The 25,216-nt window shown below is 36.8% G+C and overlaps 1 protein-coding gene and 1 pseudogene across 1 annotated transcript; both read right to left on the bottom strand.

Annotated features, from left to right (window-relative positions):
* Positions 1-10,532: 10,532 nt before the first annotated feature.
* LOC120195200 (protein-tyrosine-phosphatase PTP1-like) lies at positions 10,533-11,589 on the bottom strand. The gene is made up of 4 exons (XM_039197283.1): positions 11,271-11,589; positions 11,096-11,192; positions 10,870-10,952; positions 10,533-10,763 (listed from the first exon to the last, which is right to left on the bottom strand). Exons 2-4 carry the CDS (start codon positions 11,166-11,168, stop codon positions 10,533-10,535), a joined length of 387 nt encoding a protein of 128 aa, XP_039053214.1. The 5' UTR covers positions 11,169-11,192; positions 11,271-11,589.
* Positions 11,590-13,785: 2,196 nt separating this feature from the next.
* LOC120195691 lies at positions 13,786-24,319 on the bottom strand (annotated as a pseudogene).
* Positions 24,320-25,216: the final 897 nt, after the last annotated feature.

Raw genomic sequence — 25,216 nt, 5'->3', positions numbered from 1 at the left:
TACGTTAATTACTCTTACCCCGAAGAAGACAAATCCAGTTAGAATAGAGACTATATGCCAATTATTTTGGTAGGAGGATTGTATAAGATTTTGTCGAAAGTGCTTTCAATGACACTAAGGTTGTGCTTAGAATCTCTGATTGGCCATTCTCAGTTCGCGTTTATCCCGGGGAGGCAGATCTACGATTGCTCCTTTATCGCGAATGAAGGCATCGATTATTGAAGGAGAAAAGGTAGGAGAGATATCGTTTTCAAAGTGGACTTTAAGAAATCTTATGATTCAGTCGATTGGGCGGTCTTAATGAAGATCATGGAGCACATGGGTTTCAGACAGAAATGGCGATCTTGAATCTTAGAGTGCATTTCCTCTTCTACTATATTTGTCCTGGTAAATGGCTCTCCGACAGAAAGTTTTAACATTTCAAGGGGTTTACGTCAAGGTTGTTATTTATCCCCTATGTTGTTTATCTTAGTAGGAGAGTTGTTTAATCTGATGCTGACAAAGGCGGTTGAGCTTGGATTGTTTAACTACTTTCAAATTGGTTCTGAGAGTAATTCTTTTTTGTTATTGCATATGCAATTCACTGATGATTTAATAATTTTTTGTGGAGCGACTGAAGGTCAATTGAAGAATGTTAAAAGGATTTTAGTTGTTTTTGAGATGTGCACAGGATTGAAGTTAAATCTTTCGAAAATCAAAATATTTGGGGTAAATTTGGAGGCCACGATTGTTAATGATTTGGCAATGTCAATTGGGTGTAGAGCATATGTTTTTCCAACGGAGTATCTCGGGCTCTCCCTTGGATATAAACGTAATTTGACAGTTTTATGGGAGCCGATTATCCATAGATTTTATCAGAAATTAGCTGGTTGGAAAGCTTCAACGCTTTCTCTTACTGGAAGGGTTGTCCTTGTTAAATATGTCCTGTCGGCCCTACCAATATATTATGTCTTTGTTTAAAATGGCTACTCAAGTTACTCAAGTAATTCACAGAGGAATAGAGTACATTGAGTTAAATGGTCGCAAGTTTGCACATAATGTGAGTAATCTGTCTCTAGACATCAACAAGGTAGTCTCTCCTTCGGACTCTTGGATCTGGAAGGGTATTACAAAAAACTACTTGGCAGATGACGCAATTGGACAAGGTTTGCGATCTCACTCGAAGATTCAAGTAGGCAATGGCAAGTCTACTGTATTCTGGCATGATGTTTGGATAAATGAGGATTCTTTAAAGAATCAATTTCCAAGGATTTATGTTATTTCTAATAACAAGTGGGGAAAAGTTTTAGAGTTTGGCTGTCTCCTTAGTAATACATAGGTTTGGAACATTCAAACGAGAAGGAATCTATGTGATTGGGAGCTAGATTACTGGATTCAATTGATGTCATTATTGGAGAATGTTGGTCTGTCTGATTCGGTGGATGATTTTCTGGCGTGGTCGGGGAAGGGAGATGGATTGTTCACCGCTAAAGCATGTAGGTTAACTCTTTCTACAAATTCAGGGGCTATGTTCAATTGGAAAAGGTTCGTTTGGTCAGGTTTGGCTCCTCCAAGAGTCGAAACTTTTCTATGGCAAGTCTCTCATCAAAGATTGGCGGTTAGAACGGAGTTGATAAGAAGAGGTGTTACATTGGAGGAGGTCTCTTGTCCTTTTTTGCTAAACAGGAAGAAACAGTTCAATATTTGTTCATATCGTGTTTGGTTGCATGGGACCTATGGAGCCGTTTTTGGAGGTAATGGGAAATCTCGTCAGTCTTGCCTAAAGATCCATTCTCTTTGCTGTGTTCTTGGTCTGACATGAGGCCAAAATATCTAATATGGAGTTTTATATCGGGTGTTGTTCTATGGTCATTATGGAAGGCTAGAAACTCGGTGGTTTTTGATGAATGGAAACTGGACGGTCCTACTCTTTTCTTCATTTGCAGATTTAGACTGGCTAAATGGTTTCTGGCTAAGCACCCGAACGTCATTATTCAGGTAGACTCCCCTTGTGGGGGACCCTACTCTTACAGACAAGTATCATACTAGGGACCATAAAAGGATGAAGGTTCAGGGATGCCTTCCTCATCCACTTTTTTTTTTTAAAGTTAACATTGATGGGACAGTCAGTGGGGACGGCTGTTGGGGGGAATTGGGGGCATTTTAAGAGATTTGGAAAGTAAAATTCTAGGGTCTTTCTCGAATGATGTTGGTCCAGGTCCTCTTCCTCTCGCTGAGTTGAAAGCTATTGAGAAAGGCATTGACTTTTTTCTCTCGTCGTAGTGGACGATGAAGGGAAGGTTAATTATAGAGAGTGATTATAAATCAGTAGTAGATTGGATTTTGCTGCCGACTACATCTCCTCATTTTTTTAGTTCGATGATTCAGAAAATTGTTTCCCTAATCTCGGAGAGGGAGATTATTGTTAGACACATACCGAGGAGCTGCAATTGTGAGGCTGATAATCTAGCTAAACAGGGGATTGGATGATTAATTTTTGTTGCTTTAGAGGTTTTTCAGTAGGGTTATGGTGGCCTATTGAGGTTGTTTGGGCTGAGCTAGTTTTGTTTTTTAAGGGTGGTCTGATCGTATAGGTGGTTTTGATTTTATGTTATATAATTTTTAAGGTTCTATTAGTTTGTCTTCTGGTTGTATTTTATGTACTTTGTCTATGATTAATAAAATCCTAAGACACTCTTTTCCTCCTTGCGCTGATTAAAGAACTTTCCTAAAAGATCCATTAATCAAGAAGAGGATTTTTAATGAGGCATGAAATTCTTATAAAAAAAAAAGATGGTGTGTTCCAAGTATGAATTGGGCAGAAGAGAGATAAGGTTGAGTAGTAGTCTGTCTGTACATTCTTCTTGGCTTTGAAAGGGTGTTTTCAATAATTTATGTTCTGATGATAATTTTAGCATAGGGTTTCATAATCTTTTGGTGTTGCAAGTAGGGAAAAGGAATTCAATTCGATTTTGGCAGGATGTATGGATCGATAACCTTAATTTGAGATGGATATTTCCTAGGCTTTTTACGTTATCAGTTAACAAGGAGGGGTTTATAGCAGATTTTGGATCGTTTAAGTATGGTAGGTGGGTGTGGAATATTAAGATGGGGAGGAATTTGTTGGATTGGGAGGTGGATCTTTGGGTTGAATTGCTTTCGTTATTGGAAAAAGTAAGTGTTGAAGTAGGTGATGATGACTATTGTGTGTGGAGAGGGAATGGGGAAGGAGTTTATTCGGTAAAATCGGGTACTAAAGCAATGTAAAGCAATTCGGAACCGGTTTCACTTTGGTCGGAATTTATCTGGACTGGTTTAGTGTTACGATGGAAGGTGGGTTAGGGTTTAAAGGTATTGATTTGGGGAAAATATCGAAGAGAGGGATTGGGGATGAATCAACAGAAATAGGGGAGGATCGTGCGAATTTAGGGATTGTAAGGAGGTTAGGGATTGAGAAATCATAGGAGGAATTGGTAATGAAAGGAAGGCAGGCGGATGGAGTAAAATAGTTGGGTTTATCCAGACTTAACCCTTTTAATTCACATGTGGGCTTTTCGTTTGGGCTTGAGTCTGTTAAGATAATATATGGACAGAAGTTGGGTTGGTGAGTCAGCACCTAAGCAGTTATTTTGTTAGATAGCTGGTATTTGTTAGATATATAATTATACCAGAAATCTGTAAGGGATCTTATGAAAGAAGAATACACGTTTTCTGTATCTATTGCTTTCCTTCTATTCTCTGAAATCTCTAAATTCTCTACCATTTTATCCTAAAAACATAACAAATTGGTAATCAGAGCTGAATTTTAGTGATCCAAAATCAATTTTCCACGCTGGGAAAGACAAGAAAAATGAAAAACTGGAATCACAGAAGTACCAGAACAATCAGCAGTGGAGGTTAAGGAGGAGACGTTACCTTCTTGGTGGGCGGGGCAGAAAGAAGAGCTGGAAGGGAGGATTCAAGCATTGGAGGATGGAATGACTGAAAACAGGGGGTATTTACAGAGGATCCTACAGTTGGTCAATCAAGCAGCTGAGGAGAAAGATTCACCTCAGTCAATGAAGAGTCAACCAACAGTAGCTGAAAACAGAACAAAAATAGAGGTAAACAACCATGTTTGATTACGGTTCTTAGTGAGCATGAGAAGTATACTTTTCAACCTAATGAACCAGGGATATTAGCCTCTAAACCTGTAGGGTTTACTGGTCCTTTAACTTTTAATCAGAAATTGCAAGAAGAAAATGTTATGGGCAGTTCTAGTGAGGTTAAAGTGGACATTAAGGGTTTATTTGGAAGTTCAGGGCCTATTTTACCTCGACCTAAATTAGAGCTGCAGATGTTTGATGGCAGTAATCCTAGAGGATGGGTTAGAAAATGCCAAAAATATTTTAATCTTTTGGGAGTTCCTGAAGAACAAAAATTAGATGTGGCTGCAATGTATTTAATGGGAAAGGCTGAGGTCTGGTTTGATGGTTATATTATGCAAAAGCATTGAGTAACTTGGCATGAATTTGAAGCTGATTTGTGTTATAGATTTTGTGATAGAAACTATTCAGATATCATTGAAGAATTTAATAAGTTGATGCAGAAGGGAAGTGTAGAGGAATATCAAGAAAAGTTTGAGGAGCTAAGACCCTACTTACTGCAACAGAATATGCATTTGGGAGAAGATTACTTTGTTTCCAGTTTCATCAATTGTCTCAAAGAAGAATTAAAACATAAAGTGAAGGTGTTAGAGCCCAAGAAACTATCTGAAGCCTACAGACAAGCAAAATTGTATAAGCTAGCCAATGAGATTGAAGGGAAGAAATATAAAATTTCTAACAAAATTTTTTCTTACACCCCTTCAAGTAATCAACAAGGCAGTGGAAATAGGGGTTTCCTACCCAGGACAGTTCCTCCTAATATCAATACAAAGCAGAGTTTGGTGGAATATAGGAGGGCACATAATTTGTGTTTCAAATGTGGGGAAAAGTTTATTCCTGGGCACTAGTGCAAGGATAGACAATTGAACTGCATGGAAGAAGCAGAAGAATTTGCTGAACAGGAATTGATTGAAGGAGAATCTGGGGAAGTGGCAGAAGCAGTAAAGGAAGCCTTGGAAATTTCTATTAATGCTATTACAGGAAATGTGGGGCATACTACTTTGAGAATTCAAGGTTCCATCAGAGGCAAACCTATTAGTGTGTTGATTGACAGTGGCAGCACTCACAGTTTTGTGACTCCTAAATGGGCTAAAGAAGGAATAGAGGTAGTTAATACTCAGCCACTAGTTATTATAGTAGCTAATGGTGAAAAATTGTTTAGTACTGCCAGAAGCAATAAGGTGAGTTGGAAGATGCAAGGATATGAATCTCAACATGATTTCAGAGTATTGTCATTGGGAGGCAGTGATATGGTATTAGGGGTGGACTGGATGGAGGAGTTTAGCCCTATACTGATGGATTTTAAGGCAAAAACTATTAGTTTTGAGAAGGATGGGAAGTCTGTTGTGATTAGAGGTACTCAAAAATTACCACTAATCAGACCCATAACAGGTGAAAAATTTTAGAAATTGGTGGAAAAAGATGTTGAATTGACTGGAGAATTGTATTTGTTAAGTGCTGAAATACAAGATAGTCTAATTCCTCTACCTTTGCAAGAATTATTGGCAGAGTTTAAGAAGGTATTTGAGGAACCAAAAGGGATGCCTCCTAGGAGAAAACATGATCATGCAATTGTTTTGAAACAAGGAACACAATCAGTCAATTTAAGACCCTATAGATTTCCTTATCATCATAAAATTGAAGTGGAAAAGCAGATTGCTGAGATGTTATCCTCTTCTATCATACAAGTAAGTAAAAGTCCTTTTGCTTCTCCTTGCCTGCTTATTAAAAAGAAGGATGGAACTTGGAGATTCTTTGTAGACTATAGACAACTTAATTCTGCTACAGTTAAAAATAAATTTCCTATTCCTATAGTAGAGGACCTATTAGATGAGCTACATGGAGCTACTTTCTTTTCAAAGATTGATTTGAGATCTGGTTATTGGCAAATCAGGATTAAAGATGAGGATATTCCTAAAACTTCTTTTAGGACTCACCAAGGGCATTATGAATTTAAGGTTATGCCTTTTGGACTTACTAATGCTCCAGCTACTTTTCAAACTTTGATGAATGGTCTATTTGGAGCTTATTTAAGGAGGTTTGTTCTTGTATTTTTTGATGATATTCTGGTTTACAGTGCTAGTATGGCAGAACACAAACAACATTTGAGAATTGTGTTAGAGATTTTGTTGAAGAATCAGTTATATGCCAAAAAGAGTAAATGTTTTTTTGGGCAGCAACAAGTAGAGTATTTGGGGCATCTCATTTCAGTTAAAGGAGTGGCAACTGATCCTACTAAAATTAAAGCTATGCAACAATGGCCTCTTCCTAAGAACCTAAAAGCTTTGAGAGGATTTTTGGGTCTCACAGGGTACTATAGTAAATTTATAAAAGGGTATGGAGAATTGAGTAAACCCTTAACAAACATGTTGAAAAAAGAAGGATTTCATTGGTCTACTGAAGCTAAAATAGCTTTTGAGAAATTAAAGGTTGTTATGTGTGAAGCTCCAGTTTTGGCTTTGCCCAATTTTGAACAAAAAAATTTTTTAGAGACTGATGCTAGTTCAAAGGGAATTGGGATTGTCCTATCTCAGGCAGGCAGACCTATAGCTTACTTGAGTAAGGCTTTGGGCCCTAAACATGCAGATCTTTCTATTTACGAAAAGGAATATATGGTTATCCTAATGGCAGTATCACACTGGAGACATTATTTGGAGAGTGGGTCTTTTGTAATCAAAACAGATCATGAACCCTTAAAACATCTTCTAGAGCAGAAATTAACTACAGCTATACAGAAGAAGGGTCTTACAAAGTTACTTGGGCTTGATTATACCATTCAGTATAGGAAGGGTAAATCTAATAAGGTGGCAGATGCACTTTCTAGGCAGCAGATTGATTCTGGAGAATTTTTACAGCTGGGGGTCACAATTATCACTCCTACTTGGGTAAATGAAATTGAAGAAAGTTATGAAGCTGATGTCATAGCTCAAGAAAAAATTCCCATTCTGGTTCTTCAACCAGACAGTACAGGAGACTGGAAGTTAACTAAAGGAGTTTTATATTTTAAACACAGGATTTATGTTGGCAGCACAGGAGACCTTAGACGGAAGATAATTGTGGCTTTACATGATTCCCCACAAGGAGGACATTCAGGTATTCAAGCTACATATCAGAGAATTAAATCTTATTTTTTCTGGCCAAGAATGAAGATTATGACGCAAGAATATATTAAGCAGTGTGATATTTGTCAAAGGACTAAAATTGAGCATATTCCTAAACCTGGGCTATTACAGCCTATTCTAGTTCCAAATAATGCTTGGGAGGTGATAAAAATGGACTTTATTGAAGGGTTACCACCTTCAACAAAGTACAAGTGTATCCTGGTGGTAATTGACAAATTTACTAAATATGCTCATTTTTTGCCTTTATCTCATCCCTACACAATGGTGGAGGTTGCTAGAGTGTATCTTGATCAGGTTCATAAATTGCATGGTCCTCCTAAGGTTGCTATTTCTGACAGAGATACGTCTTTCACCAGTTTATTTTAGCAAGAGTTACTGAAGCAACTGGGGACAACTACTTATTTTAGTACTGCCTATCATCTAGAAACAGATGGTCAGACTGAAAGACTCAACCAGTGTTTGGAGCAATATCTAAGGAGTATGTGTTTTCTAAAGCCAAATTCTTGGTCAAAGTTGCTACCATAGGCTGAGTTGTGGTATAACACTAATTACCACACAGCTTTACAGATGACTCCATTTGAGGCATTATATGGATATAAACCTCCTAGTCTGAACTGGTCAGGTGAGTCACGGGTAGATGCAGTACAAAATATGATGCAACATAGGAATCAATTGAATATATTTCTACGAGACCAATTACTCAAAGCAAGCAATCGAATGAAGCAAATGGTGGACAAAAATCGCACTGACAGGGAATTTCAGGTAGGAGATGAGGTTTACCTGAAACTTCAACCGTATAGACAAACATCTCTGGCATTGAGGAAGAATCTCAAACTGACTGCTCGGTTTTTTGGTCCTTACAAGATACAGAAAAGAATAGGTCAAGTTGCATATAAACTTGAACTACCACCAGAGTCAAGGTTGCATCCGGTGTTTCATGTCAGTTTACTTAAGAAAAAAGTAGGGACACAGGGGTTTACCTCGATAAATCCTCTAGAGGTTATATCGGATGGCCAACTAAAAGTTTACCCAGCCATGGTTTTGAATCGACGAGTAGTGAAACGAAACAATCAGACAGTCCAACAGTTTCTTATCCAATGGACGAACATGGTTTCCTCCGATGCCACTTGGGAGGATGTAGCAGTACTGAAGAATCAGTTTCCCGATTTTGATCCTTGGGGACAAGGATCGTCTGATGGAGGGGGTATTGTTACGATGGAAGGTGGGTTAGGGTTTAAAGGTATTGATTTGGGGTAAATATAGAAGAGAGGGATTGGGGATGAATCAACAGAAAAGGGGGAGGATCGTACGAATTTAGGGATTGTAAGGAGGTTAGGGATTGAGAAATCATAGGAGGAATTGGGAATGAAATGAAGGCAGGCGGATGGAGTAAAATAGTTGGGCTTATCCAGACTTAACCCTTTTAATTCACATGTGGGCTTTTCGTTTGGGCTTGAGTCTGTTAAGATAATATCTGGACAGAGGTTGGGTTGGTGAGTCAGCACCTAAGCAGTTATTTTGTTAGACAGCTGGTACTTGTTAGATATATAATTATACCAGAAATATGTAAGGGATCTTATGAAAGAAGAATAAACGTTTTCTGTATCTATTGCTTTCCTTCTATTCTCTGAAATCTCTAAATTCTCTACCATTTTATCCTAAAAACATAACATTTAGCTCCCCCTAAAGTTGAAACTTTTTTATGGTAGATTTTCCACCAGAAGATTGCAGTAAAAGCTGCTTTAATTAGGCGGGGTTTTAGCGGAATCGAAGATCCTCTGTTCCCGTTTTGTGGTTTAGATGTCGAGTCGGTTAGCCATTTATTCTTATCTTACAGATTAGTTTGGGGGTGTGGATAAGACTCATGAGCATGTGGAATGTTTGTACAGCTTTGCCCAATACTCCAAATGAATTAATTGTTATGTGGGCTAATTTAGTTCCGAATTCTGAGTTTTGGACATTTATTCCAGGAGCAATTATGTGGTATGTTTGGTTATGTAGGAATAAATTGATTTTTGAAAATGGAAGGTTGGATCTAACCTATCTGTGCTTTCTGGTTAGATATAGAGTGGCTGCTTGGTTCTTGGCGAAGAAGTCTGGGTTTCTAGTTCCTCTTAACCTGCTTGTAGGTGACCTTACTCTGGTAGAAGTGCATAAGGCCACATTGAGGAAAATTTCGCCATTGACAGGATGGTGTCCTCCCCCTTTGGGCTGGCTTAAAGTTAATTTCGATGGGGCAGTAAACAATGATTGGAGGTGCAGTGGTATCAGCGGTTTACTTAAGGATACAGAAGGCAAGAAGCTGATGTATTTCTCAGTTGCGTCAGGACCTGGTCCGCCGATTCTAGCAAAACTCAAAGCTATTCAAGCATGGTTGAATTTTTTTTAGATTCAAAGTGGAAAGATAAGGGTCGTCTGATCTTGGAGACTAATTCTTTGGTTGATGTTAATTGGATTAAAAACCCACAGTTCTGTCCAGCTGTATTTAGCAATCTGGTTAAAGATTTAGCGAATAGGTTGTTTGTTTCAAATGTCCTGCTAAGGTTTGTGAAGAGAAGCAGTAATTGGGAAGCTGATGCTTTAGTCAAGGAGGGAATAGGGTAAAGGTTGCAATGTTTGTGGTCTGTTTTAGAATTTTTTTTTGGAGTGTCAGTTTTATTACCTATAGAAAGGTGTAGGTATATGAGAAAGGTTGTAATATACGGGGTTGTACCTAGGATGTAATCTATGTTTCTATTAATAAAATTTGGGCACTCTTTTCCTCCTTCAAATGCCGTTAAAATACCTTGTAGCTTAACGGTTATGAAAGGGGTTTTAACGAGGCCTCTTTCTTATAAAAAAAATGATAACTTCACAAGGCAAATTCATATGGTTTGTTGAAAGGTACGTGAGATAGTTAGGAAACTAAAGCAAGCATAAAACTAAAGCAAGCATAAAGACCAAACAAACAAAGTTGCCTGCTAATTGTTGCCTCTCTATAGAAATCACAATACAATCAGATAATATAATCCACAAACAAACCAATATGATCACTTCATATATATATTAGTTAATAACATTTTTCTTTTTGAAAGAACGAAAAGAGTACGAGCATACATGTTCTCAAAGGTCATTAAAAACACAAGCAAGGGCTAAACCTAATGATAATAATGGGAATACAACAAATAATCATCATCGATATCATATTTTAGGGGGTAAAGTTTTTACTTAATTTAATCATGCACACACATCTAAGACCAATTACTTAGATGGACCAACCAAACTTTGAATGGCGAAGCTTTCTGATTTAACGAACATGCCTAGATGGAAACAATATGAACAGTATATAGTCAAACTCAACCACTTTCAAGGTCAATGACATTGGATAACTAGGTACCTTATAATTGTCAACCAAACGAGTAAGCATCACAATGACAGGGCAATGGCATTGGATAACCATCTCCCAGAAATCCTCATAGGTGTGAGGTAAGGAACCTTGTGTGGCTATAAACTGAGAGATGTTTTCCGAAGAAGAAATCTACATTAAAAAATATCAGGATCCAAATAGGTCAATTCGAGGGACATAGTTCCAAACTCCCTATTTTAACTCCTCCAACTAAAACACAAAGAACATAGAAATCTACCGTGATAAAGCTAGCATTGATATAACCCATTGAAGCTGGTCTGTAATCTTTACACGAATTAAGAACTATCCTATTAGCGTCAACTGAAACCATTAAAAGCAAGTATTCAGAAAAAATCAATTTAACCAAAACGAGAGAAAGAAAAACTCTTAATCATTTGCTACGACTAATCATTAAAACGACTAAGACAATCTACTTTGGGAAGAAAATAAACTTTTTTAAGTACATGGTACGACATCAGAGTATCTATTCTTGTCCATATTGACACCGTTCAGACCCACTGTGCATCTCCTCATCATCTCCGAAGATGTAACCCTATTTGCCTACAAATAGTAAGGCAAAAGTTAATAACCAAATTCGGAAAAACAAATTTAAAATGCAAAAAAAAAGGTAAATAGCACCTGCAAGAGAGAGAACTCGCGGATGATTTCGAGGGGCGTTTGGAGCTTTTCGGAGAAGAATTTGAGAGCCTCAGAACAGAAGTTGAACTAACTGATCCGGAGTGAGTGAGATTTTGGGGGGATAATCTGCTGAGAAGACAAAGGGGTTGGACTGAGTAGGGTTGGAATCCGAGTAGAGATTAGCGGCGGCGGCGGCCATGGCCTGTTTCCGCTTTGAAGACACGCAACTGGAAATGAGGTTACCCGTTGTAGTCTGAAGGGATGAAATGTGTATGGTGGGAATTTGAGAAAATGGATTGAGAGTTCGATGAGAATATGATTGACGTGAACCGCATGATCTAATGCATGTTTTATTATATAATTAACCCTTTAATCATGCCAACTTTATGCCGGCCCGCATCCAACCCTGAAGCTTTCATCCTAAATTATTACGTATTAATTTTATTAAAAATATTATTATTGAACTATTACATAGGAGTTTAAAATATTATTTTTAAAAAGTTTAATTATTTTACGGAAATCGTTTTTTAAAATTTATTTTTAGTGATACAAAGATACTATAATAATGATTATTTTATTATAAATTAAAATAAAATATATAGATGGTCTTCTAATTATATAATGATGTTTTGTTTAATCTCTGACTATTAAAAGTTATAAAATGATCTTTTGATTTTAGGATATTGCTTTGTTGAGTTCCTTGATTATTAAAAGTTACAAAATGGTCACACGATTATTCATATGTTTTAAACTCGTCCTTTTCCGTTAAAAAATTAATGGCAGCCAAAGCTATACTTTAACTTATTGACTGAGAAATACTAAAATCTGATCCAAAAATCTCAAACGAATATCATATCTCAGTCAGCATGTTAACATCCAACTCAGACTGTCGTCAAACTTTTAATGAAAAAGTACGAGTTTGGAACATATGAATAGTCAAGTGATTATTTTGTAATTTTTAATAGTTAAAGGACTTAAAAAAAACAACGTCCTATAATCAGTAGACCATTTACGTACTTTACCCTGTAAACTAATAATAATCGTTTTTTTATTTTTAATGATGAAAATAAAAAAAATACCCCAAAATTCAGTTGGCATTGATTTTTAAGTTTGTTGATAATACGATGATTTTTAGCTTCGAAAATTTTGAATAAGTTAAAATTTATAAAAATATTAAAATTAACAATAAATGTAAAATTTTTCTAAAAATATTAAAAATAAAAATAAATAATTTTTCTAAAAATATTAAAATTAAAAATAAATGTACAATTTTGAGATAATTATAAAAATTTCAAATTCGATAGAAAATTATAAAATATTTTAAAGTTAAATTGATCGTAATTATTATTAAATATTAAAGATAGATAAAGACACGAAACAATAAGTTTTCTAAAACAAAAACAAGTTGATAATTGAATCCAAGGCAGAGATAGATTAGACTCCTGATACAGAGAAAGGGCATACGTTCTTTTATTTTGGACGGTTAGCTATAACTGTAATAGAGCTGAAATTGAGAAAAACTATAAAGAAAAAAAAAGAAATAGTAATCGAGTCTTGCATTCTTAGGAGATTCATTAGTCAACAAAACTCTATTTTTAATTTTTTTTCCATTCAATTATTTTTATTTTGTAGGACGAGTCTATAATAAATGTTATAGACTGAAATACATCACACACATTAATATGCATTATTAATATGAAATATAATAAAATTGACAAATAATAATTATTAAATTTAAAAAATATATTATAAAATAGACTATAAATTTTGAATTTTGTTAAAAAAATATTTACTTATCATTAAATATTTTTATGAGATGACGTAGCATGCTAAATTAATGTAAATTCCTAAAATCTAAACCTTAAACTCTAAATATTGAACATTGCACACCTAGATCCTAAACCCTAAAATATAAGCCTTATTTCTTAACAACTTAAACCCTAAATTAAATTAATAAAATAAAATTTTTTAAATTAGAATTATGCGAATAATATATTTATTTATAATGTATTGAAATTTTTATTTTTGTAAAGAAAATTTAAGAAAAAATCTAAAAGACTTTTATTTAGCTAATCTAAAAGCGTTAATGTAATTCTTGACCCCTACTTCGAAAACTAAAACTAAATTGCTACTTGAGGGTTTTTTTTTTGTCGAGACAAGGACCTAGACTTAGAATCAGTTTACACATATAACCCAAAATGTTAACATAGTTAAAATTTTGTTGAGCTGATTATGTGTTTAACAGATTCCAAGTCTACGTATCTATATGGACCAAATAAAACATTTAAATACTAATGTGGTCCTAATTATCAAGATCAAGGGTTAATAATTGCATTAACCCTAAATAGAGAAATGAATAAATTGATATAGTTATTCAAACAGTGTGAAAATATAACTCCCCATGTATGAATTTTCTGCAGAGCAGGCTAAAATATAACTCCCTACTTGCCTCAATGCTTGCTATCCATGAAGGATGCCACGTGGGGGGAAAATCAGTCAATTGTAGGTGCTAAAGTAAGAGAAATCTGCATATAATGGAAAGTTTTTTCTTTTTATATTAATGATTCTTACATGTTAAAAGCCATTTGTAGAAACCAGAAATTTGAACACAATTAACTAGGCCTAAATGATTCTCCCTTGCTCGAGGAAGCTTGTCCCCTAAAACCAACAACCTTCAGTTTTTTCCCCATGGAATTCGTACCACTGGTCTTCTTCTTTCCTACTGCAGATGTTTTTGCAGCCTTCGAAGTTTTTGAGACCCTAACCATTTTCTTTGCAGGTTTGGCTGGACTGCGTGATTTTACCGACACTGCAGTTGTGGGTTTTCCCCCGGATGTGTGGACAGACACATCTTTAGTCTTGTTTTTCTGATTTGACACCTTAATTAGCTTAACATTCTTCCCCTTCTGCTCAGTAATCCGTACCCTTGCAGTATCCCTTCGGACGTTATCAACTGTAAGAGATTCCAAACTCTCGTTCTTTCTTATTGCTTCCTCGATCCTTTCAGCCAGCAACAAGTCCTTTTCAGCCACCAAACTTGTTACTTACCTGAAAAATGAAGATTGTGTGATTTCAATTTGCTGAAAGTAAGATCCTTTACCACTTCAAAGAATAAAAATTGTCACATATTAAGAACTAAACTTGATAAAAATGGCCTTGCCCCTATGTGAAGGAAAAGAAGATACGGCATTGAATGCAAAAGAAAAAGATATGGCATCAGATATAACTATCTATAAGGGTTCTGAAAATGAGTGCCCGACATTAGCAAAACCCTTACACAAAAGAGGATTCAATGAACAAATTGATCTCCAATGGAAACAGTTTATTGATGATAATACCATGGTTGTTTGGGAAATATGATGCATAACCAAAATTTTCTTTGGTAAATTTCCAATAGTACACTTTACCTATCGGTTGAAAGAAGAAATATTAGGATTGGTGAAGTTGATAAAGCATTGTTTAATTATGTAAATAGAAATAAAACAAGTTATGCATAGACTTTAAATGAAATGGTCACTGACCCTTGGCACCCATTCGTGCAGTTCTTCCAGTGCGATGAAGGTAGTCAAACTAAAAGGCCAAAGAAAAGTAAGAGCAGATAGAATCATAAAGAAAGGGGGCAGAAAAGCAAAGGAGTCAGATCCGAGAGAAGGGCAAGCTAAGACTCAAACAAGTTGATCAAAGATACAATGCTTACAGAGTTTAAGGGGATTTTTTTTTATAGGAATTGAAGGCCTCTTCAAAACCTCCTTCATGATTAAAAGAGCTTATAGAGAAGCTCCTTAATCAGCAGGAGGAGGAAAAAAGTATCTTAAGATTTCATTAACCATAGAAAATACAAGATACAACCAGGGAGCCACCCCCAATATAAACAAAACACCAAAAACAACCTCAAACAATCCTACCTGAACCAACATTATCCAACTAAGCAACAACAGCAGCCTAAAAAACAGACTGACCACACTAAAAGCCTAAACATGGCTCGAAAGACGCCCAAACAAAACAAAACAACAATAATAGAAGCCAAGGGTAACAACTGACTAAAACCATAGAAGCCAACTTCTAACTCAAAAGCCACCCAGCTTTCTCATGATAAGAATACAAAAGAGCACGCACATAGCCGCCTTTCTGCCACTTTAACTCGTCTTGTCAGCTGAGACCATCCGAACTTCCAGCTCCAAACAATAAGCATGATGCAGATCACCTGAAACTTCTACTACTTCCCCCGCCATAGTCTTCCAAAATCAGATACACTACTGAGCCATTAGACTCACAACCCAATTCTTTCCCAAACTGCAAGGAATCGATCGCATCCTTCTGTTGGGACTACCCCAATGCTGGAAAGTCAGAATCATATATGAATCTGCCTTCAATAACAGACACCTCTTCCTCCCGCTGCACCATACTCTGATGGCTCTTGCTTCGGTAACCCCTAGACTTTCTTTTGGGAGCTGTAAAATTCTCTTGAAAAATCTGGACGGATCTATATTTGTTGCCAAAACCCTCCTTAGGTCTCATGTACTGCCTTGCGTTACCCTTTGGATTTTTGTATGCGCAGGCCCTCGTGAAACCCATCCTCCACCACCTTTGACTCAACCCGACCATCCAACATGGGGAAATCTATATAATAATCCTTCGAGCCCTCAAAAGCACGTGCAAGCTCACTACTTTTCCTGTAGGCATCTTCTTTCTCCCTCTCCGCGTGAACCAACAGACCCACTTTATCCTTTAGACTCACATCTTCCAATTCCCTTGACACTAAACAACCATCCAGGATGGGAAAATTAATTAAATAATCCTTACTCCCCTCATAACCACGTACAGGCAAACAATTGTCCTTAAAGACATCCACTGCTTCTCTCCCCATGCACCAACAATGTCTCGTGTTCCCCCACTTCCTCAAGTTGCGAAAGAACCATCCCCTGACCCACAACGGCACTCCTTGGACCCATCATCATTTCCTCGCCTATGTTCCTGTCCTCCACGCCTTCACCCGACAAGAAGCTGCCTCTAGTACTATTCCCCATACAACATAAATTTTTTTCTTCTTTCTCAGAACACCTCTCGGCAAACTGCATCTCTGATGAGTGCACGATTCTTCCTGCTTCTTCAGCACCCACCTCCAACTCGGGATACTTAACTGGAGAGACACCAACGAGCTCCCCCACCTTGGATAACGGGGATGCGACTGCCTCTTCCAACGAAGACGACTCTACCCAGACAGATTCTGGGTTGAAGCAAGGCTCAAACTCAGAAACATGAACTTTAAAGAGCCTATCCCCGACTTTCAAAACAATTGATTTTTCCACACGAGCTTGACAATTCGTGATGATCTGTAGCAAAGCCCTATCAAAAGAGCCGTTATTTAGGTCCCCTCCTCAATGGAGATAAGAACTCCCCATTTGAGAGCAATATTTCTGAAGGTGGAGACTCCACGCAAACGGAGGGATCCCTTTGCACAAAAGCCATGCTCGACGACTGCTACACTTAAAATCTTCCGACCAAACATCCACTCTGTCAAAGCATTTATTCAACGCCCCAATCTGATTATGTAAAGTCCCTACTCTCTGTATCTTCAAATAAGATTAAGATTGCTAACCCGCTTAATCTCATAATTTTCGGACCTACAATACCTTCCTTGTGCATAATAGTAGCTAACTCTTTCATCTTAATAAAATTTTTAAACCATCCTACCAGGCTGTCTTTGAGAGTTGAGAGCTTAATCTCGTCAACAGAACCAACAATGGGAGCCTCCGTATGACTAACATCCTCCACTAAACTCTTGCCCTCGACTGGATATGGACCAGAGAACTTCTTCCTCCAGAAAACATCGCGAGGATGATATCTCGCCATGAAAACTCTAACTTTGTTACCTTGAATCCAAGATCTATCAACACAGTTGATAGCCTTCCTCGCGTCCTCCAGTCTGGTGAAACAAACAAAACCAAACCTACTTCCTCCCTTGCTTTTTTTTTTTTTTATAGGAATGGCAGGCCTCGTTAAAACCCCCTTCATGATTAATGGAATATAAAGTGCTCCTTAATCAGCGGAAGGAGGGAAAGAGTGCCTTAAAATTCATTAAAACGCATAAATTACATGATACTTAGGGAACAATCATATAGACTCCCTATACACACCAACCCATAGCTTAAAAATAACAGACCCAAACATAACCAAAAGACTTTAAAGCTAGCCAATACCAGCCTTAGCTAAGGCATCAGCCTCAACATTAGCTGACATAGCAACCCATCTAATAATGCCTCCCAAACCTCTTAACTTAGTAACAATTTCGTTCACAAGGTCTACATATACATTGGGACATCTATCATAGTTCTTGATCCAGTCCACCGCAATTTTACTATCAGTTTCAACAATCAAGCGATCCTCAAACTGTTGCTGGATTGAAGCAAAGAAAAACAAACCCTTCTTAATTGCCATTAGTTCTATCAAAATGGGAGGACCCGGACCAGAAGCCTCTTGAAAAGAACCCACCACCGAGCCATTCTCCACTCTTAGAATTCCCCCAACTCCACTTTTCCTCCAATCTGCAGTAACAGCTGCATCCACATTCAACTTTATGTAGCCCTTTGGAGGCCGAGTCCAGGCCTTAATTTTAATGACTGAAGATCTAGAATTAGCGCAACAATCCCCAAGCGCAGGATCACAAATAAGACAGTCCATTAGAATAGACGTCTCCTTATAGACAGCTAAGAACCATGCAGCCAGCCGATATCTTGCCATAAAGAAAAGATCAGTCTGATCTAAACTCCCCTTATCAAACACAATCGCATTCCTACATTTCCTGATTGTCCAAAACACCACTCCCGGAATGAAAGACCAAATTATAGAACTAGGCACCAAATCTCCCCAAGCTAACAAAAAACTTTTAGCATCAGCTTGTAACACTCTGGTAATGAAAACACTCGGGAAATTTTGAAAATGATCCCTGTGACACAATTTTTCCCAACAGGAACTCTCACCTTACTCGCCATCCAGGAGAAATGAAAAGGAATAAAGACAAAATTATCTAAAACACCTGATTTTTAGAGAGAATGTGGAGCTTCTCTCACAAAGGCCCGAGTTTAAGGGGAAATCAAACATGATTAACATCCAAGTCCAGTCCTCTAGCAGCCAAGTCGGTGCAAGCCAATGTGGGACAATCTCCATCATCACTCTTGAACTTGTTCAGGTTTTCAACCCTGTTTATATGAGAAAACAGTTGGACTATTTACTTTGGACCCACATCAACATACATCCATAGGGCATTAATACAGCACTAGATATTCCATGTGCATCTTGTAATATCTCACCTCTGTTCTGCAGGCACCTCGCCATGGTAATTGACAGTAAATATCTGATTTTCGCCAAGAAAATGATCTACAGCAAGGCTAGAGTTCAGTGTATTACAGAACACCATCACTCTGTTCCCCTTAGTTAAACTAGGCTCGAGAACCTGTTATGACATCAAAACTAAACCTATGTAAGTTACTGTAATTAGTTTGCTAACCAGCTCAATTTGACTGTTAAATAAATTCAGCATCTAATTTCACTTTAAAATTAATGTTCATGAAGAAAATCTTCACCAATTTTGTCGAAATACTAAAAAAACTATTTTTCAGAGAACATGCGGTACACTTGTTAACATCATTACCGAGATCCTGCCAGATAGGTAAAAGAAAGGTAGGCAGGTTGTAAACAGCAAGACTTTAATGGATTAGGCTCTGCTTGGTATAAAGGATGGAAAGGAGTGAGGATGGAACAAATTTTCCTTACTTTGTAGCTTAACCATTAGACTAACAAATTTTCCATCCTCACCCGTTTCCATCCTTAGTACCAAGCAAAACCTCACGATAAAAGCAAAAGGCAGACAAGTTGAGTTACAAAGCTGAAAGTAATGCTACTACAAATTATAACTCTAAGCAATTTAGAATACTAGCATTAGTTCACAAGTAGGTGATCAACTAATACAGGACTACCATGTAATTGGAAGAAAAAAAGGGAGCAACAAACAACTGGCTACTACTATCATATTAAAGCATGGGTATACAACGTACAACTAAATGGGACTAGTTGAGAAAGCCCAACACAAATCTAAGACCACTGCAAACTACATACATAACCGATGTTGGAGATAATGCCACTTAACACTCATATAAAAGGATTTAATATAGTTGTTAACCTAGATGAGTCCTTGATTTCAAAACTACATTAACTATGATAATTTTATAATCATTCCGGTGAATCAAAATTGTAAAAATGTAATAAGGAATCAAAATCAAAAGCATAGACTTGGTTTTTGAGGGATCATCATTTAAAAATTATATGTTGAATTCTACCAGATGCACCATATTACATAGGAGATACCCAGCTATTAATATGTTAAAAAATTCTCACAAACCACTATTAACTCAGCACCATATTAACTCAGCAGGCAGCTTCAGTTAGTGCACCATATTATATGTTAAAAGATTCTCACAAACCACTATTAATGACAAGCTAGTGAATAAAGAAAATCATAGGACTAGACCTGCAGTAATGCTTCCAGCTTGTTTTCAGAACCTGAAAGTTTGATGAAATCATGCCGAGCAGAGGCTACTTTCTTGTGCAGCGTTGATGTTCGTAGATGTTCGATTCCTTGAAATTCCTCATCAATCAGTTTCTGCACAGCCTGAAAAATTCACAGATATTAAAATTTGAAATTTTGATTAAACCCAAAGCAAATCATTAAAATATTATAATAAACCTAAACATCAAAGAAGTAACTATGTGCCTAATTTTTCTCTAATTAAGTTAATGTTTCTAAGTGTAGATCACCGAAAAGATTCTAATACTTTGCCTTCAATATGTGCCAAAATTAATTATTAAAAAAGTTGCTCAATGTTGGAAGCAATATTGCAGATTTACCACTAAATTCTAATGCCCTGAACTACAAAAAATAACAATAATCAGAACTATAATGACTGACAAAGTAAGACAGAACTACAGAAGGAATATTTTATTGCAACATCCTGATCACCCAAAACCTAGATCCCAGTGAAAGTAAATGGGTAACTCTAAATGATAAAAAGGTAGATAATAACATTTTGTGAGCCAAAGAGTAACTCAACTATAGTGCGTAACATGAACAGCACAAGAGTAAGGCAGCAAACCTTTGTTATTGTAGCTGTAACCAAAATAGTTTGAAATCCTTGACCATTGGGTTTCAAAGCACGGTTTTTTAGTGGAACAAGAAACTTGTGAATGTCAGAACCAAAGACACGGTCAAACATAGTGTCTGCCTCATCCAAAACCTAACAAAAGATGGAAATATTACCAACTTTATAGATTATCAAAGCTCTTCATAAATAGTCAAACAAAGGAAAAAATGTGCATATTTATTGTTGGACACCGAACAAAGCTGTGTAAAATATGTTGGCATCCTTACCAACTGTGTTTTAAAAGGCGTGAGGCGCTCCAAGGCGATTAGCTACCCGAGAGCCTCAATTTTTTGAGGCGCTTTGAGGCGAGAGATTCACGTACGCGAGGCGCTTAATTTTACAAAACATTTGTAAATATTTTATAACCATATCTCAAACACAAAACAACTTAATAAGCAAAAAAACCAAGTAGCATAGGTCATATTGTATCTCAAAAAGATAAATAAAAACATCATCAATAATCAAAATGCCTAAAACTCGTCTTCATCATCATCGTCATCAACATCAATCCCAAGCACCTCCTCCTCCCCATCATCTTCGGAAAGTCCAATATCCTGTTCTATCTCTTCATCGTCTTCATCAATCAAATTTAGTCCAGTAGAGGGCCTTCTACGAGTGGAGGTTTGGGCAACACCCTTTCCTCTATCTCTTGATGAACTTGATGTAGATGTTCTTCTAGTGGAATAAGTAGCTTGAGATGCCCCATAAGCTTTATCAACAGCAGACCATGTTAAATCATCTCCATCAAAGACAAAGTCGTCCTCCTCACCATCTTCATCGTCCATATGGCCCATCAACCACTCGTTGCTTTCATCTATTTCCTTCAAAAGAATAGGATCTGTGGTGTCCTTTCTTTGATATCTTCGTCGCAAAGCACGATTAAACTTGACATACACCATGTCATTTAAACGACTTTGTGCCAATCTATTTCCTTTTTGAATGAAGTTGTTGAAAAACGCTCCAGTTCCTCTCGCAACCCGTAGCACTACAAGTTAGGCTAAGAACTCGGATTGCAAATTTCTGTAACTCCGGTGCTGAGGCTCCATATGCAAACCACCAATCCGCTATTAACATATAAAATAAATCAATATTTAATTTTGTGAGGTATGATATATATATATAATATACATATATGCGTCTGTGTGTGTGTGTTTTTTACCTGGAGCTCTTTTCTTTCTTTGTCTTACAGCCATCGGATTGCCAAAAAGACCTTGGGCATTTTGATACAAGTCTAATTGTTCCCCAATCTTATATTGAGTGCTCAAATCAGGTACCAGCCTTTGAATGCAAGCATACAACCCGTTCATAACCTCTACACACATTGCATTCTCCGGATTCTCGTAATACATTTCCGGATTTAAAAAAAACCCGGCTGCATGCAATGGCCTATGAAGTTGGCAATCCCACCTTGCATCAATATACTCAAAAGCTTTCTTATAGTGTTCTTCTTTGTGTAAAAAACTAAGAGCGATAGTCTCTTTAGCCCTATCCATGGACTCATAGATATATCCCATGGCCGGCTTTTTGTCTCCATCTACCATTCTCAATACCTTGACAAGAGGTCCTGTCAACTTCAAAGCATACACTATATTTCTCCAAAAGCGTTCTTGCAAAATAATTGATGTTAGTCTCTTCCCAGCAGGATCGTTTGACCACTTGGTATTGTTCCATTCTGAAGACGTGATCATCTTTCGCAAATTATTTTTTTGCTTATGCATCTAGGCGAGAGTGATGAACGATGTTGCAAATCTGGCGATTGCGGGCCTATGTAGGTTTCTTTGATTTGTAAACCTCCTCATCATGTTGACAATGCCAACATGGTTATAGATATAACCAATCGCTGAATTAAGCATGAATGGAGGAGGGAGAGAAAATTTTAGGAGGGAAAAGAAGCTCCAGGGTATGCATTGGAGAAACTAGAGAGCTTGGATCATGATTTATAGACATACAGTAATTAAAAAATTGGACGTTAGAAGGTCAAGAGACAGTTCAAAGTTCCAGGAATACATTAATGTAAGTAATTGGAATTTAAAAGGTCTGACTGTTGGAAGATTAAAAGGTCTGACTATTGGAAGAAAATCGAGCCCAGACCCAAAATTTAAAAATGGGTCATTGTATGTGAATCGCTAAAAGCATCGCCTCGTCGCCTCTCGCCGCCTCCGACGACTGAATCGCCGCCTCATGTACTCGCCGCCGCCTTGGTGGTCGGAGGCTTTTTTCTAAACGCCTCGCCTCGCCTAGCGCCTCAAAGCGCCTCAGGCGTGCTTTTTAAAACATAGCTTACCAAGTATTTGATGTCACCATAAACCATGTTCCCATCATATATATGTTGAAGGACCCTGCAAGGGGTCCCAACTACCATGTCAATTGGGTTATTCAAAGAATCCTCTTGTGGTCTTAGCCGGCCTCTGCCACTGACCATAGTAGACCTAAATCTTGCATGATGGCTAATACATTTTGCCACACGAAAAACCTAAAAGGCCACTAACGTCAATCTTGTAACAGAAAGAAAAGCAACTGGAATGGGAGAATAGAAGTCAAAAAGAGGATTCCTCTCTGCCTTTTCTCATTCAAAACCATGCATGAGATTTTGATCTCGCATGATCCTAAGTTATAAAGCCAAGTTCTATAAATATTGAATACATTCTGAAGGGTAAGTAATTGAAACCTGCTCAGATAGCTCCCTCGTGGGGCATAGAACAATGGCTCAAGGACGCCTGGCCTTTGTTAGCATACCTAACATTGCCTCATCCCGTCTCAGCAACTGCAAGACAAGCAAACAGAAACAAATTGCCTTTAGATTCTTACATCTTCCAGTACCAACATAATCGGCATGATAATTGTTACTTCTTCAACTGATAGATGTAAGAAATGTACGCTCAGAAACCAGAACCACAATTTCAATGCTGTTGAATGCGGATGCAAAATCATACACGATATAATGAGAATGCTAAGAAACCAAAATCACAATTCCAATGCAAATTAGTATTCAGTGCCAAACACAATAAAGATACAAAAAGAAACACCACAAGTTTCAATACTTCCACAAGGCCTGATGAGAAAATCATCCAAAGCACAATCGAATCAACCAAACCCCGTAAAGGGAAAAATATAAGAAAAATGCAACTTCCAATCACTAGATACAAGAATTAAAGTAAGTAAAAGAATGAATAAATGAAAGCACCTGGACAAAAAAATTGAAAACATACAAGGAAAACGAACCAAAGAAACTGCTTAAAAATCCAAATTTATTCTAAAAACAACGATTGACCCAAGAAAAATGAAGAGAAAGGGAGACCTGAACAAGTGGCAACATGTAAGCAAGAGTCTTGCCAGAGCCAGTATGAGAGCCCAAAACCACATTTTTCTCTTCCAAAACGGAAGGAATCCCAATACACTGAGTCTCAGTAGGAACTTCAATCCCCACATCTCTAACAGCACCCATCACTTCTTCACTCAAACCCAACTCCTCAAAACTATCTACCACAACTTTATTCTTCTTCTTCTTCCCCTTATCAGAAGCTTCAATATCTTTAACCAAAACAGCCAAGTTTTCTCGAGGCCTAGAGGGTGATGATGAAGAATGGGTTTTAGCAGAATCCTTAAGATGTCTGATTCTAAGCCTTTCAAGTAGCATGGAGTGTTTCAAATCGTCCACTGGTTCAGAGATGGTGGGGACTAGAGATGGGGCAGTGCAAAAAAGCTTAAACCCTGGTGAAACCCTAGAGGGTTCAGGGGAGTGTGATAAATGGGTGGCGTGAGAAATGTTTGTTTGAGGAAAGAAGAGAGACAGAGGAGAGTTCTTGAAGTTCCTGCCATCATAGTTTTGTGCACCATGCTCTGCGGGCAGATAGGTTTTGTAGGTTTTACTTTGGGTTGTTTGCAGCAATAGCTTTCCAGAAATTGCCGACACTGGGAGACGATGAGGATAAAATCCCACAATAATGAAGTTCAGATTTTAGGTTAGATTCGACTTCAAATTTACAAAATTTTGAAGGATAAACTATTTATTTAGTCATCTACATATTACTTAGTTTTTGTTTTAGTCACTTAAATTTTGTTTTTTTAATTATATTTAACATTATGTTTTCTCTATGTTTTAGTTATCATTTGTTTAAAAATTAACGAAATTTTTTTAATAAATGATGACCCATAATGAAAACAAAATATAATATTAAATATAATTTAAAATATTTTTTGAAACGATGTGGATTTATTCTCACAAGTAATTTAATTCTTTTATGATTTAAGTTTTTTTTTCATTTCTTTTGGTTTTAAGTTTGTTTTTCATTAAATTTGAATATGTTACTAAACTACTGTAAAATTTTTATGTAGATTTAATTTTTTTCTAATAATATATTTTTTATTTTAATACCTTAACTTTATAAGATTTTTTTACTTTTTTTATTCAAAATATCTCATTCATTTTAAATTTATTTATGACTAAATTTAAATTACAAATTCATCTCCCACTACAGAATATATATATATGTGTGTGACTTAGTTTTTTTTTAACAAAATTTTTAATTTAGTTCATCCATTTTACATTCTATTCAACTTGGTCCTTTAACAAATTCTATATCTAATCTTACCCAGAGTAAGTCGGTATTAGAGTATTACAAGAATTATATAGCATATTTAAGGAAATAAAAATCTACACATAAATAATTATAACCACTAAAAATCAGCTGTGGCAAACTGTCGATAGTAGACAATGAGGCATTGTTTTAGAGCCTATTTGTGAAGTCC

The sequence above is a fragment of the Hibiscus syriacus genome, unplaced genomic scaffold (genome assembly GCF_006381635.1).
Source record: "Hibiscus syriacus cultivar Baekdansim isolate YM2019G1 unplaced genomic scaffold, ASM638163v2 tig00004620_pilon, whole genome shotgun sequence".
In the NCBI taxonomy this organism is placed as follows: domain Eukaryota; kingdom Viridiplantae; phylum Streptophyta; class Magnoliopsida; order Malvales; family Malvaceae; genus Hibiscus; species Hibiscus syriacus.
This window is presented reverse-complemented; position numbering and strand designations above follow the sequence as displayed.